This window comes from Sorex fumeus, unplaced genomic scaffold, assembly GCF_029834395.1.
Source record: "Sorex fumeus unplaced genomic scaffold, SorFum_2.1 ptg000003l, whole genome shotgun sequence".
Classification (NCBI taxonomy): domain Eukaryota; kingdom Metazoa; phylum Chordata; class Mammalia; order Eulipotyphla; family Soricidae; genus Sorex; species Sorex fumeus.
In genome coordinates this window covers 50830312-50844015 of record NW_026606060.1, presented here as the reverse complement: position 1 = coordinate 50844015, position 13704 = coordinate 50830312, and the positions used below count along the sequence as shown (strand labels likewise).

General features: G+C 43.5%; 1 protein-coding gene across 3 annotated transcripts in view; it reads right to left on the bottom strand.

The window, feature by feature from the left end:
- STAB2 (stabilin 2) overlaps window positions 1-13704 on the bottom strand; it is a 171007-nt gene that overhangs the window by 112094 nt on the left and 45209 nt on the right. For all 3 annotated transcript variants that reach the window (XM_056116349.1, XM_056116363.1, XM_056116356.1), the window contains exons 10-18: window positions 12191-12324; window positions 10191-10273; window positions 8601-8750; window positions 6875-7018; window positions 6073-6129; window positions 5194-5319; window positions 990-1043; window positions 507-587; window positions 183-335 (exon numbers count right to left, since the gene is read on the bottom strand). In XM_056116349.1, coding sequence (XP_055972324.1) covers window positions 183-335; window positions 507-587; window positions 990-1043; window positions 5194-5319; window positions 6073-6129; window positions 6875-7018; window positions 8601-8750; window positions 10191-10273; window positions 12191-12324 — 982 coding nt within the window. The remainder of the gene's footprint in view (window positions 1-182; window positions 336-506; window positions 588-989; window positions 1044-5193; window positions 5320-6072; window positions 6130-6874; window positions 7019-8600; window positions 8751-10190; window positions 10274-12190; window positions 12325-13704) is intronic.

The following is a 13704-nucleotide window of genomic DNA, read 5'->3' as shown; positions in this document are numbered from 1 at the left end:
TGTGTGTGTGGGGGGGTGGTACTTAGAGTGATTCCTGGCTCTGTGCTCAGGGGGACCCTGGGTCGTTCTTGGGGAATGATCGGCTGTGCCAGGGATTTGAACAGGGATCTCCCACGTGTAAGGGAAGCCTGTAACCTCTGCGCCATCTCTCCAGCCCCCACTGTTTTATTAGCTTCTCTTACCTCTTTGATTTCAGTCTTGGTTTCATCGCAGCGGTGAGGCAGAATCGGGACAATGGAGGGTGGGATGAGGACTTCATTCAGGGTGTAAATCCGGCCATTTTTGGCTGCCACGTCGATTTCTTCTAGGGCCACCTCATTCACCAGAATCTGTCCCTGGAGGGAAGAGAGGGCCACTTTTGCTGGGATGCAGCACCAGGAGGGGCGGTGGTCTCAGAGTCGTATGAGGGAGATCTGCTCAGAGAGCTCAAGTCTGTGAGTTTGTGTGGAGGAGGGACCCCCTGCGGAGACTCTGAAGCCGGGAGGCAGGAGAGTAAGGACACCTACATTCCCGGTGGTATTGAACCGGAGGATCTGGTTGGCCATGCTCCTGATGAAAGGCGTGGAAACGAGAGAGGCCACGTCGAGCTGCAATGACAGGGGACACATGGAGACATCAGAGGCATGCACAGAGCCCGCTGAGGAGAAGCCTGCAGTGGAAAGCAAACTCTAAACGTTTACGGGATTGAAGGGATGGGAAGGACCTCGATATCACCAGCCTTTGTGACTTTGCAGGCTTCTCTGATAAATTTTCATTTCAGTTTGGTTTTTGGGCTACACCTGTTCAGGGATTCTCTGAGGCTTCAGGGATTGAACCCTGGCTGACTGTGTGCAAGGTAAGCAACCCTAAACACTGTTCTATCATTCCGACCCCCCACCCCCCTTTATTTTTTTAATGACTAAAGGTATGTAGTGTTAGACCGAAAGAACAATCATTATATACTAGCAACAATAGCAGGAAGAAAACAGGATGGGATGAGCAGGGCCAACCTGGGTAAATGGGACAATGTGGTATCTGATGAGTTCCAGAAGCTTCCGAGATCCCTGCAAAGGAATCAAAACAATTCTTTAGGCTAGAAGAAAAGGACATCTCTCCTCCTCTTGTGGGAACCTCCTCAAATGACTTTGGACAACTAGTCAAGAGAAAGAAATGATCTCTTCACTGGGAATTCCAGAGTGAGAAAGCTGCCTCCTGCAAGTGGTACCTTGCCTCTGATTGGAGCTTCCTGACAGGGTTATTCTGGAAACTCTATACGCATGTGTCAGGGGCTCCTCCCATCCTGTGAGAGGTAAGGGTGACTCCAGGCACGTCTGGTTTTATGGGGCCCTACTTTACGATGTTGCGGGTAACTGCCAGGAGTAAGCTGGCTCTGTCACAGGGATCACTCCTAGTGGGGCTCAGGCGACCTTATGGGGTACCAAAGATAGAACCCAGATTATGTTCTATAAAGCAAGTGCCCTACCTGCTGTACTATCTCTTTAGCTCCCAGTAGCAGTATTTTTTTTGGAATCAGGGAACCATAAGGGGTGCTGGAGATGGCGTGGGCTGGCCTCATGCAAGTCATATACCCTGCTTTCTGTACTTTAGCTCTGGCCCTGGATAGCTGGATTTGAAAACAAAATCCTTCTTCAACCCCACTCCCACCAAAAGAATATGATTCATTCCAGCCTCAGAGGAAACTTAGCAGTTTTTACCAATTAGAATTTTAAAATTATGGTATGTGCTCTTAAAAAAACACATGCAATTCTATTGCAGAATTAATAGATCACAATATAGTACAAGGAAATCAAAGAAGCCATGAGCTTTAAGTGATGTCCACTTCATTGCCGTGGTCTGGAACACAGCCTGCAAGATAATGAGGGTGACCTCATAGAGACACATTTTATTGTGATGAAAGTTCAGAAATTTAACTTAAGATTCTTTGCCAAGAAGTAATTCTGGCTCTCAAAGACTGGACTCTATTCAATTTTCTTTCTGAAAATCATGGTATTCCCAAAGTGGGCTATGCTACCTCCCTGAACATTGTGACATTATGTGTGTGTGTGTGTGTGTGTGTGTGTGTGTGTGTGTGTGTGTGTGTGTGTAGCCTCAGTGGTAATTGGGGGCGCATTCTCTGTTTGCATATAGAAAGAAGGTAGATTTTCTGGGGGGGATAGTGAGGGATTATTTTTCCAAAATGGGGACGCTCTGGGAGGCTACCAGCTGGATGAGTGGTCCTCACGGGGTGGCCTAAAAACCAAAAGCCAACCAACAAAACAAACAAAAAAATCACTGAAGTTGAACACTGAGTAGCCAACCCTGAGGTCATAACTTACACTCAGCCAGGTTCCTTAGTATGTGACCTTGAGCAAGTTACTTAGTCTCTGGGACTTGACTTTACTTCACAGCTAGTTTATGGTACCCAGTAGTGAAAGCTTCCAAGCAGAAGCAATATTATCACAAGCTCAGTGACAGAAGAGAAAAGGCGAGATCTGGCAACTGTCACAATGCTTCACCTGAGGTGGAGGTTCCTAGAATGCAGGGTAGGTGAGGCTTACTTAATCACTGTGTCCCCAACCAGCACAGTATAGAGGCCCACAGAATGCTCTGTGTAAATGTTTATGTTGGTCAATTAAAAGAAAGAGGCATCCCAGGAATATCGTTGATCAGGAGCTATGGCCTTGAGTTCTGATCCCGGTTCTGCTTCTGTGTGATCATGAGAGTTTAAGGAGAGGTCCAGTAATTTTCCTGCAAATGCTAGGTTTTAAAAACCTTGAGTGCATATCATATATTTGAAACCACATCCCATTTTGAAGACACTGAGGAGTCTAGCATTTTAATTGGAAATCTATGCCAAATCCTTTTATATTGTGAACATCTGTTAATGATGAAAAAGAACAATCTGAGTGACCTCGAATGCATATTTTTTAAAACACAAGTTTTCTGAAATTAAGACATCTGCATCTGTAGCTTCTAGGCAATAATGTGTAGTGTGAACCTTTAAATTATATAGGAAAACATTTTCAGAGTTCACATAAAAGAGAGTTAGTTAAAACCTAAGTTAAAAAGTTAGTTATTACAAAGTGTCTATTTCTGGGGCTGGAGCAATAGCACAGTGGGTAGGGCGTTTGCTTGCACGTGACTGACCCAGGTTTGATTCCCAGCATTCCATATGGTCCCCTAAGCACAGCCAGGAGTAACCCCTGACCATCGCTGAGTGCGACCCAAAAAGAAAAAAAGAGTGTCTATTTGTAGGTCTTATTTCAGTACCATTAAATCAGAATTGTTTGCAGTAAAGTTCTGAAAGCTGCCTACTTAATAAGACTAAGCATACTAAGAAATACTGGGAATCATTATCCTAAAAATATCTACAGAAGGAACCAGTATGACAATAATAGTTAGAAATTATCACTCTGACAAGAATTGAGTGTTGAAAGTAGGTAAAAGGAGATATATGAAAACCTTTCAGTATGTGTATTGCAAACCATAATGCCCAGAAGGAAATCTATAGAGAGAAAGAGAGGGGGAGAGAGAGAGAATAAAAGTGTTTGCCAAAGAGGGGGGTCAGGGGTGGGAAGGAAACCAGGGACACTGATGGTGAAAGGATGGGTGTTGGAACATATGACTGAAACCCAACCATGAACAACTTTGTAACTCTATTTCACAGTGGTTCAATAATAATAATATTACTACTACTACTACTACTAATTATAATAATATCTACATCCCCATATTCCCACTCTATATAGTCAAAACTGATATAGATGAAGTCATATATATTCCTGTTTTATTGCCAAGATTGTGGCATAAAACCAGGGTATTGGAAAAAATCTTGGAACTCCTCTATAATTCCATTATTTGATTCTAATGACCAGAACCATACAATTAGTTATCCTTTTCTTTAGTTTAAAGCTGTTATTTCTGAGGAGAAAACACTTTAGTTTCATTCTTTTATACTTTATTGTGAAGGAGTCAAAATCTCACGTCTAGAGGAGAATGTGAGAGAATCATAGGTTTGTTTATTTTTAATTTTTTTATCTTTAAAAATTTTGGGGGCCCAGACCTGGCAATGCTCAGGGATATGAAAATAGAGATGAAGACAACAGGAAATCCTGGAATATCTAAAAATTAACATCCATTGGCCGAGATTAGTACCAGGAATTTTACTCCATGACTTGGAAGCCAACCACACATGCTGGGGGAAAAGGGAGCTCAGATAGAGAAGGGAACACCAAATAAAGGTGTTGGGAGGATCCTCCCAGGATGGGAGAAGCATGCTGAAAGTAGACTATAGACCAAACATGATTGTCACCCATTGCCTCTTTTGCAAACCACAACACCCAATAAGAGAGAGAGAACAAAAGGGAATGCCCTGCCAGAGAGGCAGGGCGGGATGGGGGCATGGAGGGTGGGAGGGATACTGGGATCCGTGGTAGTGGGAAATGGGCACTGGTGGAGGGATGGGTATCATTGTATAATTGAAACCCAAGCACAAAAATGTGTAAGTCTGCAACTATACCTCATGATATCTCACTATTAAAAATTTTTAAAAAATTAACATTCATTTCTTTTTTCTTTTCTTCTTCTTTTTTTTTTTTTGCTTTTTGGGTGATGCCCGGCGATGCTCAGGGGTTACTCCTGGCTTTGCACTCAGAAATTATTTCTGGTGGTGCTCAGGGGACCATATGGGATGCTGGGAATCGAATTGGCTGCATGCAAAGCAAATGCTCTACCCACTGTACTATCACTCCAGCCCCAACATTTATTTCTTTAAAATTTTTCCTAGACCTGACTCAGAGCCATTGAGTTTATATTTCATTTTTTCAGTACTTTTAGAAGTAAGAGGGCTTTAAAATATTTATTTTGCTTTTGAGAAATGTGAGAAGAGCAAGCCAGATCAAACCTAACATTTAGACCTACTGTTGCATACATACGGATGCCCCTCTCTTCCTCCCCTCTCCCGATCAGATCCCCAACCTGATCAATAAGCTATACTTCCTTGGAAGTCTACAGAGGAGATGAAGCTAAATCCAGGCTTAGTTTCAGAGAACTGAAATGGATCCATGATAATGCTTAGCCATGGAAGGAGAGGTGGTTACTGGAGTGCTACCAATTGGCTATCCCTAATTGAACAGAAAACCTGGGTGACACAGACTGGTACTGATCACACAGTGATACTGGCCGGCTAGCATCAGAGGAAGTGGAATACAATACCTTTGGAGAAAGAAGGTAATTGAGAGTGTCAGGTTTCATGGCATCCAATGCTTCATTCCTTGGGACAAAAACGGTATAAGGTTCACCAGCCCCATCTTCATCCAAGGCCCGTCCCATGTTGGTTTTCTGCATTTGAGAAATGAAATTTTGTATTTACATTCTATCTCAGAGATTCAAAGAACCCGTTTAGCATTTGCAAAATTATGTTGTTCAACTGACTTGGGGCTGGAGCGATAGCATAGCGGGTAGGGCGTTAGCCTTACAAGCGGCCAACATGGCCGACCCGAGTTCGATTCCTCCGCCCCTCTCGGAGAGCCCGGCAAGCTACCGAGAGTATTGGATATGCCAGACACAGTAACAACAAAGTCTCCAATGGAGATGTTACTGGGCCCGCTCGAGCAAATCGACGATCAACGGGAGGGCCTTTACCTTTACCTTACCTAACTGACTTGAACAACATAATTTTGAGCTGCCTGGATTCACTTATATGGGAATTTTTTCAATTCCTTCCTTACTCTCGCTTTCTTTGTGTATTCAACAAGAAGATGGCAAGGATAAAGACCTTTACGATAGATCATCTGAAAATTTATTAGTAACTTTTGCTCGGGTCTACTTTACTATAAGAATGCTGTATATAATATATACAACATACACACCATGTTAACTACTTTATATTATCAGTAAGACTTCCAGTCAACAGATAGTTTAGTAGGTAAGATTTGAGGCAATGCAAAGTAATAAAAAGACTTATAACTGTTCAGGGACTGATGCTCCTAGTCCCTAGGTTGCACAGGTCAACTGTATTTATAATTGATGCCCTTGCTAATTATACAAAGAGTTGAACATAAACATATTTAAAAATTCATGGGAAGTACATACCTCTAGTAAAGATCTGAACTTGCTGTATCTTGGTTGCAGCATTGTCATTATGGTTTGCTAAAAAAGAGACAATTTGCTTTAAAATCATTAAAAAATACATATATTAACACTAAAAAGCTAATTTAAGTCAAGGTATGTGTAGTTATAAGAGGGCCTATTTGACTACAATGCATTATGTGGAAGAATTTCATATTATTGCTGAAATACTAATTAAAACTTGTAGATTTATTTGTTTTTTGGGTCACACTGATAGTGTACAGGGTTATTCCTGGCTCTGCACACAGGAATCACTTCTTGTGAACTCAGAGTACCATATGGGATGCTGGGGATTGAACCTGGGTTGGCTGCATGCAAGGCAAGCACCCTACCACTGTAAGGTCTCCTCAGCCCCAAAGCTTCTAGGTATTTTTGTTGTTGTTGTTGTTGTTACTTTTATTCATCATTAAATAGATCAGAAGAGTTAAGTTTTACCACAGGGAATAACTTCCTTGCTCCATAACACATGTATAATAAATGCTCCTTACAACTGGTTGTTTGACTGAATTGTCACGTGTGGCTTAAAAGAGAAAAAAATAATCAAGATTTCTCGACACCTAATGCTTGCCTTTGTTCTGCAGAGGCAGTCAGAATTCTCCTGAAAATGAACAAATGATCTTTTCTTCCCTATAGTTGGCTGGTAAAACCGTGATTAGTACAAGAAAAGGACAGATTCATAGTGCTGGCATGCATTTTCTTCTTGGATCTGAGTTTCCAGACAATAAAAGGATTAGGTTTGATCCCACTTTTAGGTGAGATATCTCACCTCGGTATTGCTCATGAGAGAGGGTTCCATGTTGTCCATGGCTTTGTCAAGGATGTGCAAGAGCCCATTGGAGGCAATTATATCCGACTGTATGATTTTTGCTCTCTTTTTTCCTCCAAAGAGTTTAAGCTTCAGTAAATTGTCCTAAAACACCAAGGAAAAAATTTAATTAAATTAAGGTAGGGTTTTAGAAAGAGTGAGTCACTGCATTAGAAATCTCAAGTTCTTGGTTTTACCATATATGGCTGTTTGATCTTGGATAAGCCACTTAATCAAAAATGAGATGATATAGCATGTACTTGGTGAAAGTCACAGGTCTTGTATTTGAATCAGATGAGATAATATAAGTCATCTTCAATGACGTGCAGATTCCCAAGTGGGAAAAGTAATTAAATGATGTATAGTATATTCATCACCTACTTTAATGTCTTATATAGAGGAGGCACAATCAAAAACTATTAAATGACTAAATGAATACAATCAAAAACTGTTAAATCAAAAACTGTTAAATGAATAAATATATCTCTTTATGAGAAAGGAAGCCATATTTTCCTCTAAGTCTCTCTCCTTTTGTGGATGGGAGGGAGGGGTTATACAAACGAAGGTGTTCAGCAGTGAATTCCTGGCTCTGCTGGCAGGCTCAGGGGACCATATGGGATGCCAAGGATTGAACCTGGGTTGGCTGTCCCCAGGGCAGGAACTCTACACACTGTACTATCTTTTTGGCCCTTCCTCCCTTCCTTTTTTGGGTCACTTTGAAGTGCTCAGGTCTTACTCTTGGCTCTGCACTCAGGGATCATCCTGGTGGGACTTGGGAAAGCATATGTGATACCGGGGATCAAACTGGTGTCTGCCTTGTGTACTATCTCCCTATCTGGTGTACTATTTCTCTGGACCCCTTTGACTTTTCTTTGTTTTAATCTATCAATCTAAACATCACATATAACATAAATGTAGGTTTTGTCCAGTACCTTACACAAAGTAAATTCTCAATAATCTATGAATCATTAATATTTGAAGATGTCAGAACAAGCCATAACTTACACACACTCACACACAATCTATCCGTGATTCATTTGCTTTCTGGCACTGTAGACTTGTTTCTAATAATAGTTATTTGTGAAAGGGGAGGATGGCAGCTGGATTAAAAGACAGAGCAGAGGGGATGGTACAGCGGGTAGGGTGCTTGCTGAAACTACAGCCCATCTGGGTTCGATTCCCGGCACTCCATGTGGTCCCCTGAGCACCAACAGGAGTGATTCCTGATTTCAGGGACAGGAGTAGCCCCTGAGCACCACCAGGTGTGCTCCCCCCACCCAAACACAAAAAATCAATCAAACAAACTAACAAACAAAAACCAGAGCAGAACAGGCATTAGGAGAGATGGAGAGCCTGAATTAACCCTACAATCACAAACAAGCACAACCTGTTTCCTTTTGTAAGAGGAAAGCTGAGGCTTCCAGGAAACAGGCTTCCTGCAAGGTTTCTCCTTCCTGTTGGCCACTGCAGACTGGCTGCCTTGACAGGCAGATCAGGGCAAATCCCAAAACCCTTTCTAACCCTCTTCCAGCCACAGTGCACCCCTACTTTCCTGAATTCTGGTGTTATTCTCCTTTCTACAAGGGGAAGGCCTTAGACACAAGAGAGAAGTGTTCCCAACAAACACAGAGTGGTGTGGCATGGACTGATGTTCAACAGTGGGGGTGAGCATCTGAGAGAGCCTTACCCTATTGTCGTGGAAGATCTCTCCTGCCTTTCCCGTCAAGGTGTAGAAAAGGCTTGTGTTATTCATCTGCTTAGAGCTCATTTGCCCGGCAATGATGTGGAGTTTCACGAAGTACTGGGCATCCTGAGTATCCATGGAAAGTTCTTTTACCTGGAAAAAAGAGAGTCAGATCCTTCAACTGCCACCAGTGTTTGATAGAGCAATGAGCTTTCTGATCCATGCACTGATTTGCTCAAAGTGTGGCCCTTTGAGATACAGTGGCCAAGTCCTGAGACCACTGCCCTTGGATTGACTTTTAGGAAGTAATGTTTGGAGAGGACCCTCTCACCAAGAGTGGTGCTCCTGAACCAAAGTGTGTGTGTGGGGGGAGTTGTGCAATGGGGAGACTTGGTGTTGGTGGTACCAAGAAAGAGGAAGTGGGAACAACTGGAACTGGGGGTGGGGGTGACAGACGAAGATGTGGCCATTTCAGGGAGCATTTGTAACCAAAAATGAAATAAGAACTTGTGTGAAAAAACAGAGAGGGGGGGTTGTTGGGGAAGAGAGATAGAGAGATAAAGAGAGAGAAGCAGAGAGACAAAGACATAGAGAGCCAGAGACAGACAGAAACACAGAGACAAACAGATAGACACACAGAGAGAGATAGAGAGATATTTTGGATATTAACATAAGGATTTCAGAAATACCTTGAACAAAGCCCCATTTTGTCAGTATTACAGACAACAGTCAACCCCTACAGTTTATTAATTGTGTAAATTTGTCCATATTCTAAACAGAAACCAAATGTGAAGTGCCTGACTTTCACTATTGACTTACTTGTCCCCACCCCTTGAACCCCAGCAGGGGTGCTGGGAGGGTATCTGCAGATTGGTAATGAGGTCACTCTGGCACATTCATGGTAGTGAGGCCTTAGGGTAGGAGTCTGAAATTTACTCTTTTTTAAGTTTCTGCAGCAAGAATTATTATCATGAAATATTCCGGGTGGGGATAAAACAATTCTACACAAACTGATACGTATGTGTCTGCATGAAACCACAAATGGCACCAATCCCTCAACGGGGACCCCTCCTTGGCCATTCTCCCCTCTGTTCCCACTGCACCAGCTCTGACCGCAGCTGTGTACACGGAAGAAGCAGCCTTTTCTGAGGGACCTTCCCTCTGTTTCTCTTCATGTTTTTTTAAAAGAAACACGGGCCTTCTTCACACAGTATTTAATTCATAGGGTGACGAGTAAGCAGGTTTGCAGTAAGCAAATCACATTCATCCCCAGACTGTAATAGTACTAATCCTTCATGATCAGTCCTGCATGGGTAACACCTGGCTGAGGTCACCAGGGGTCTGGTAAGGCAGTAGTAATGGGCTTGCTGGACACAAAGGTACCTTCGCTGGGTGATAATTCATTAGGTCGTACTCTTTAAAATGACTCTTTCACAGAGGATGATGCATTTTGTTAAAAGGGGTTTACCCCTAGTTCCTCCATCTGTATCAATAGGTTTCATTTTTACAGAGGTTTCCCACTTTTAGTAAGTCCTTCTTACTAGGGAATGTTCTTACAAGAGTCTGCAGCGTCGGATTATTTCAAATACTTACATTGAGGCCTTTCAGTCCCTTGTCTGTGGTCAACAGCACAGTGAATGGTCCCAGGTTACTGAGTGGCCAGCCATAGACTTTTTCTTAATAATGGAAATAAAAAGCAGGTAAGAGGGTGGCATGTGAGGAGTTAAATCAGGCACTGGCCCTTGTGATCCATTTACCTTCAGACACAAGAGCCACAAGAGCTGCTCTGTTCTGCTTGCAGGCTTTGTGTGAACAGGGAAGCTCTTGTTGGAGGTGTTAGAGCTCCCAACCACCAAACCTAACAAAAAGTTCTATGCACTGTGTATTTTTCTTTCAAATGCTTAGCCCCATGCCCGACTTCCAGAGCTGATGTTCAGAGCTCACAGGGAGCCAGGCTTGTTCACAGTTTCAAGAGCTGAGGCTGCCGACTTGAAATGTTTGAGTTTTCCATTAGAGGACCCTGCCTTCTCATTACACACAGGACAATGCAAGTTAGATTTTGGGTTCTCTTCCCACCTCCCCCAGGAAGGGGAACTCCGTGCTCCCATATGGGAGGCAGTGGAGACAAGCGATTGTAAATGGAGAGGGTTAGAGGTCAACTGGACTTAGTCCTGGGAAGCAATGAGGGTCCAATGTGTGAAGGACATTCTGTCACCCTGATCTGCTCTCATTGGTTATTCAAACAGTTCTTAGAAGAACCTTGTGAAATGTACTGTGGGGCCCTCAACAAGAGCATTTGGGCAAACTGTTGGCTAAGATTTATGCCAGGATGGCATTAACCCATGGAAGACACTTCCTTCTGTTTGCGTTTTTTTCAGGGAAATTACTTTTGGTGGTAAATTTTAGACACAAATTTTTTTTTTTTGGTTACTTCTGTCGGTTCTTTGGGGGGTGGGGGTTATCAGGTCACAACCAGCCATGATCAGGATTTACTCCTGACTCTGTGCTCAGGCATCACTTCTGGCAGTGTTTATGGGACCATATGCAGTGCGAGGGATTCAAATTGGGGTTGGCTGTATGCAAGGCAAACCCTAAATATTAAAATATTATTTTAATATAAAAATATCAAAATATTATTAATATTATTTCTCCGGCTTTAGACAGTGATGTTTTAAGGCTTCTGATGGCCAACTGTTTGATTTTTCTGTTTGTGTCTTATTGGAAGCCTTGCCCAATGCTATGATCCACTGTATTTCCATCTCAAATGGGGGATGGGGAAGGACCCTAGAGGGCGTTTGGAAATGATGAGCATATTCTAGATTGTCACTATGTCAAGGAGCCAGGAGGAAGAACTGGCACAGAGAACTAGAGGTGGGGAGCCAGCTGTATGAGATGGTCACATACGAGACTCCTGCCACAAATCAAATGGCACCTCCATGGAGGAACAGGAACACATATACCTGAGTGTTAGGTCACTCTATTCGCAACCAAACTGCCAACCTTGGTTCACACCTGGAAGGCCCCTAGGCCAAGGGGGAAGTGGGTGATTTCTGTTCTCATCTCAGTAGCTCCTCTGTCTTACTGCTGTTGTAGACCTGTTCATCACCTGCTCATTCATGACCCCAGACCCTGCCCTTAGGTCTCTTCCCACTCATCCCACTCATCACTGCATGGTTGGATTTCTTGGCTCTAATGACCGCATCCTGACAAACACCTGCCTGTTCTTTCTCTCCCACTGAATTACCTTTCCCCAGAAGATCAGTGGGTTCCCAGAATCACCCCTCCCCATTGACCATTTTTATTATTTACCGTGTGTGTGTGTGATACCCAGTGGTGCTCAGGTGCTTATTTATGGCTCTGTGCTCAGAGATCACTCCTAATGTGGCTCAGAGAACCATTTGGAGTCCCCAGAGCCTGAACCCAGGTCAGCTGCATGCAAGGCAAGCTCCCAACCCACTATACTATCTTTCCGGCTCCTCCATGGACCATTCTTGATGAGTATGCCCACTGCTTTCTGAATGACCGTGTCTTGGAGAGGCTCCTGCCTCAGAGGGGCCAGGGAAACTTGGAAGAGGGAGTTTGTTGCTGCATACCCAGGAGGGAGGTGAACGCTGTCAGCTTGCCCTGCCATTTCCCACCAGGTTCAATGTTGAGTTCTTGGAGGCGCTCCAGGATGTTTCCATGGCACTTCAAGCCATTGCCCACGTAACCTTTCCGGCAAGTGCATCTACAGAGAGGGTGAGAAAACATTCTGAGTGCCTGGAGTCACCAGTGTGAGATCACACAGCCCAACCCCCTCATGCCAGATGGGGGAAGTGATGCCTTGAGCAGCACAGAGATGCAATGAGGGGAGGAGCGCCAGAGACGCAGAGGCCCACGACACAGTTTGAATATTTTGTGGACATCAACACCAGGCCTTTTAAAAGAGCCCTTTAGCCTCAGCACATTTCAGAGTGTGATCAAGAGACCATGGGGCATCACGTGGGTTCTCACTATAACTGCACAAACACTGTCCTCCCATTGTTCATCAATTTGCTTGAGCGGGACCAGTAACGTCTCCATTTTGAAATTTGTTGTTACTGTGTTTGGTATATTGAATACAACACGAATAGCTTGCTGGGCTTTGCTGCGTGGGCGAGATACTCTCGGTAGCTTGCTGGGCTCACCAAGAGGGGCGGAGGAATCGAACCCGGCTCGGCCAGGCTGGCTGTGCACAAGGCAAATGCCCTACTGCTGTGCTATCGTTGCGTAGATTTCACAACAGAAGCACTGGGTCCGAATAAGTTCTGAAATAAGCTCTCCAGCAAAGAGTCAGTGTGCCGATGTGCTTAGAAGGTTCTTGCCCACCCATTCCCTTTTTAGCTGAGATCTCTTCCCTGACGCTTTGGTAGGGAAAACTTCCCTTCCTTGTCCCATTTCCACCTTTTTACCCCCAATGTAGATTGAGTCTTGTTCTAGTGTAATTTCATGATACCACGTGACCATTTCCTGTAGCACCAATCCCAGTTATAGTTTATTTTAACTTTTTTCTTTCTTTTTCTTTTTCCTCCTCCTCTTCCTCCTCCTCTTCCTCCTCCTCCTCCTCCTCCTCCTCCTCCTCCTCCTCCTCCTCCTCCTCCTCCTCCTTCTTCTTCTTCTTCTTCTTCTTCTTCTTCTTCTTCTTCTTCTTCTTCTTCTTCTTCTTCTTCTTCTTCTTTTGCTATTTATGTCACACCCAGTGATGATCAGAGGTTACTCCTGACTCTGCACTCAGAAATTATTTCTAGTGGTGCTCAGAGGACCATATGGCATGCTGGGGATCAAACCTGGGTTGGCCTGGTGCAAGGCAAATGCCCTATCCACTGTATTTTCACTCCAGCCCCTACTTTAATTTTCTTAAGGACTACTTTCTTATTTAGTCTGAGGAGACTGAGGGTAGGACCAAGTGTACATTAATTCACAGTTGAAACCCCAGGATCCAGCTCAGGGCTTGGTTCAGAGTTAAGATTTAAGAATGGTTATGTAATAAATATTAAATAAATTAAATTAATAAATACATAGTAAAAACCTTAGAAATCATCTTACAACATTGTTGTCTCATGATGGAAAAATAGAGTGCAGGGATACA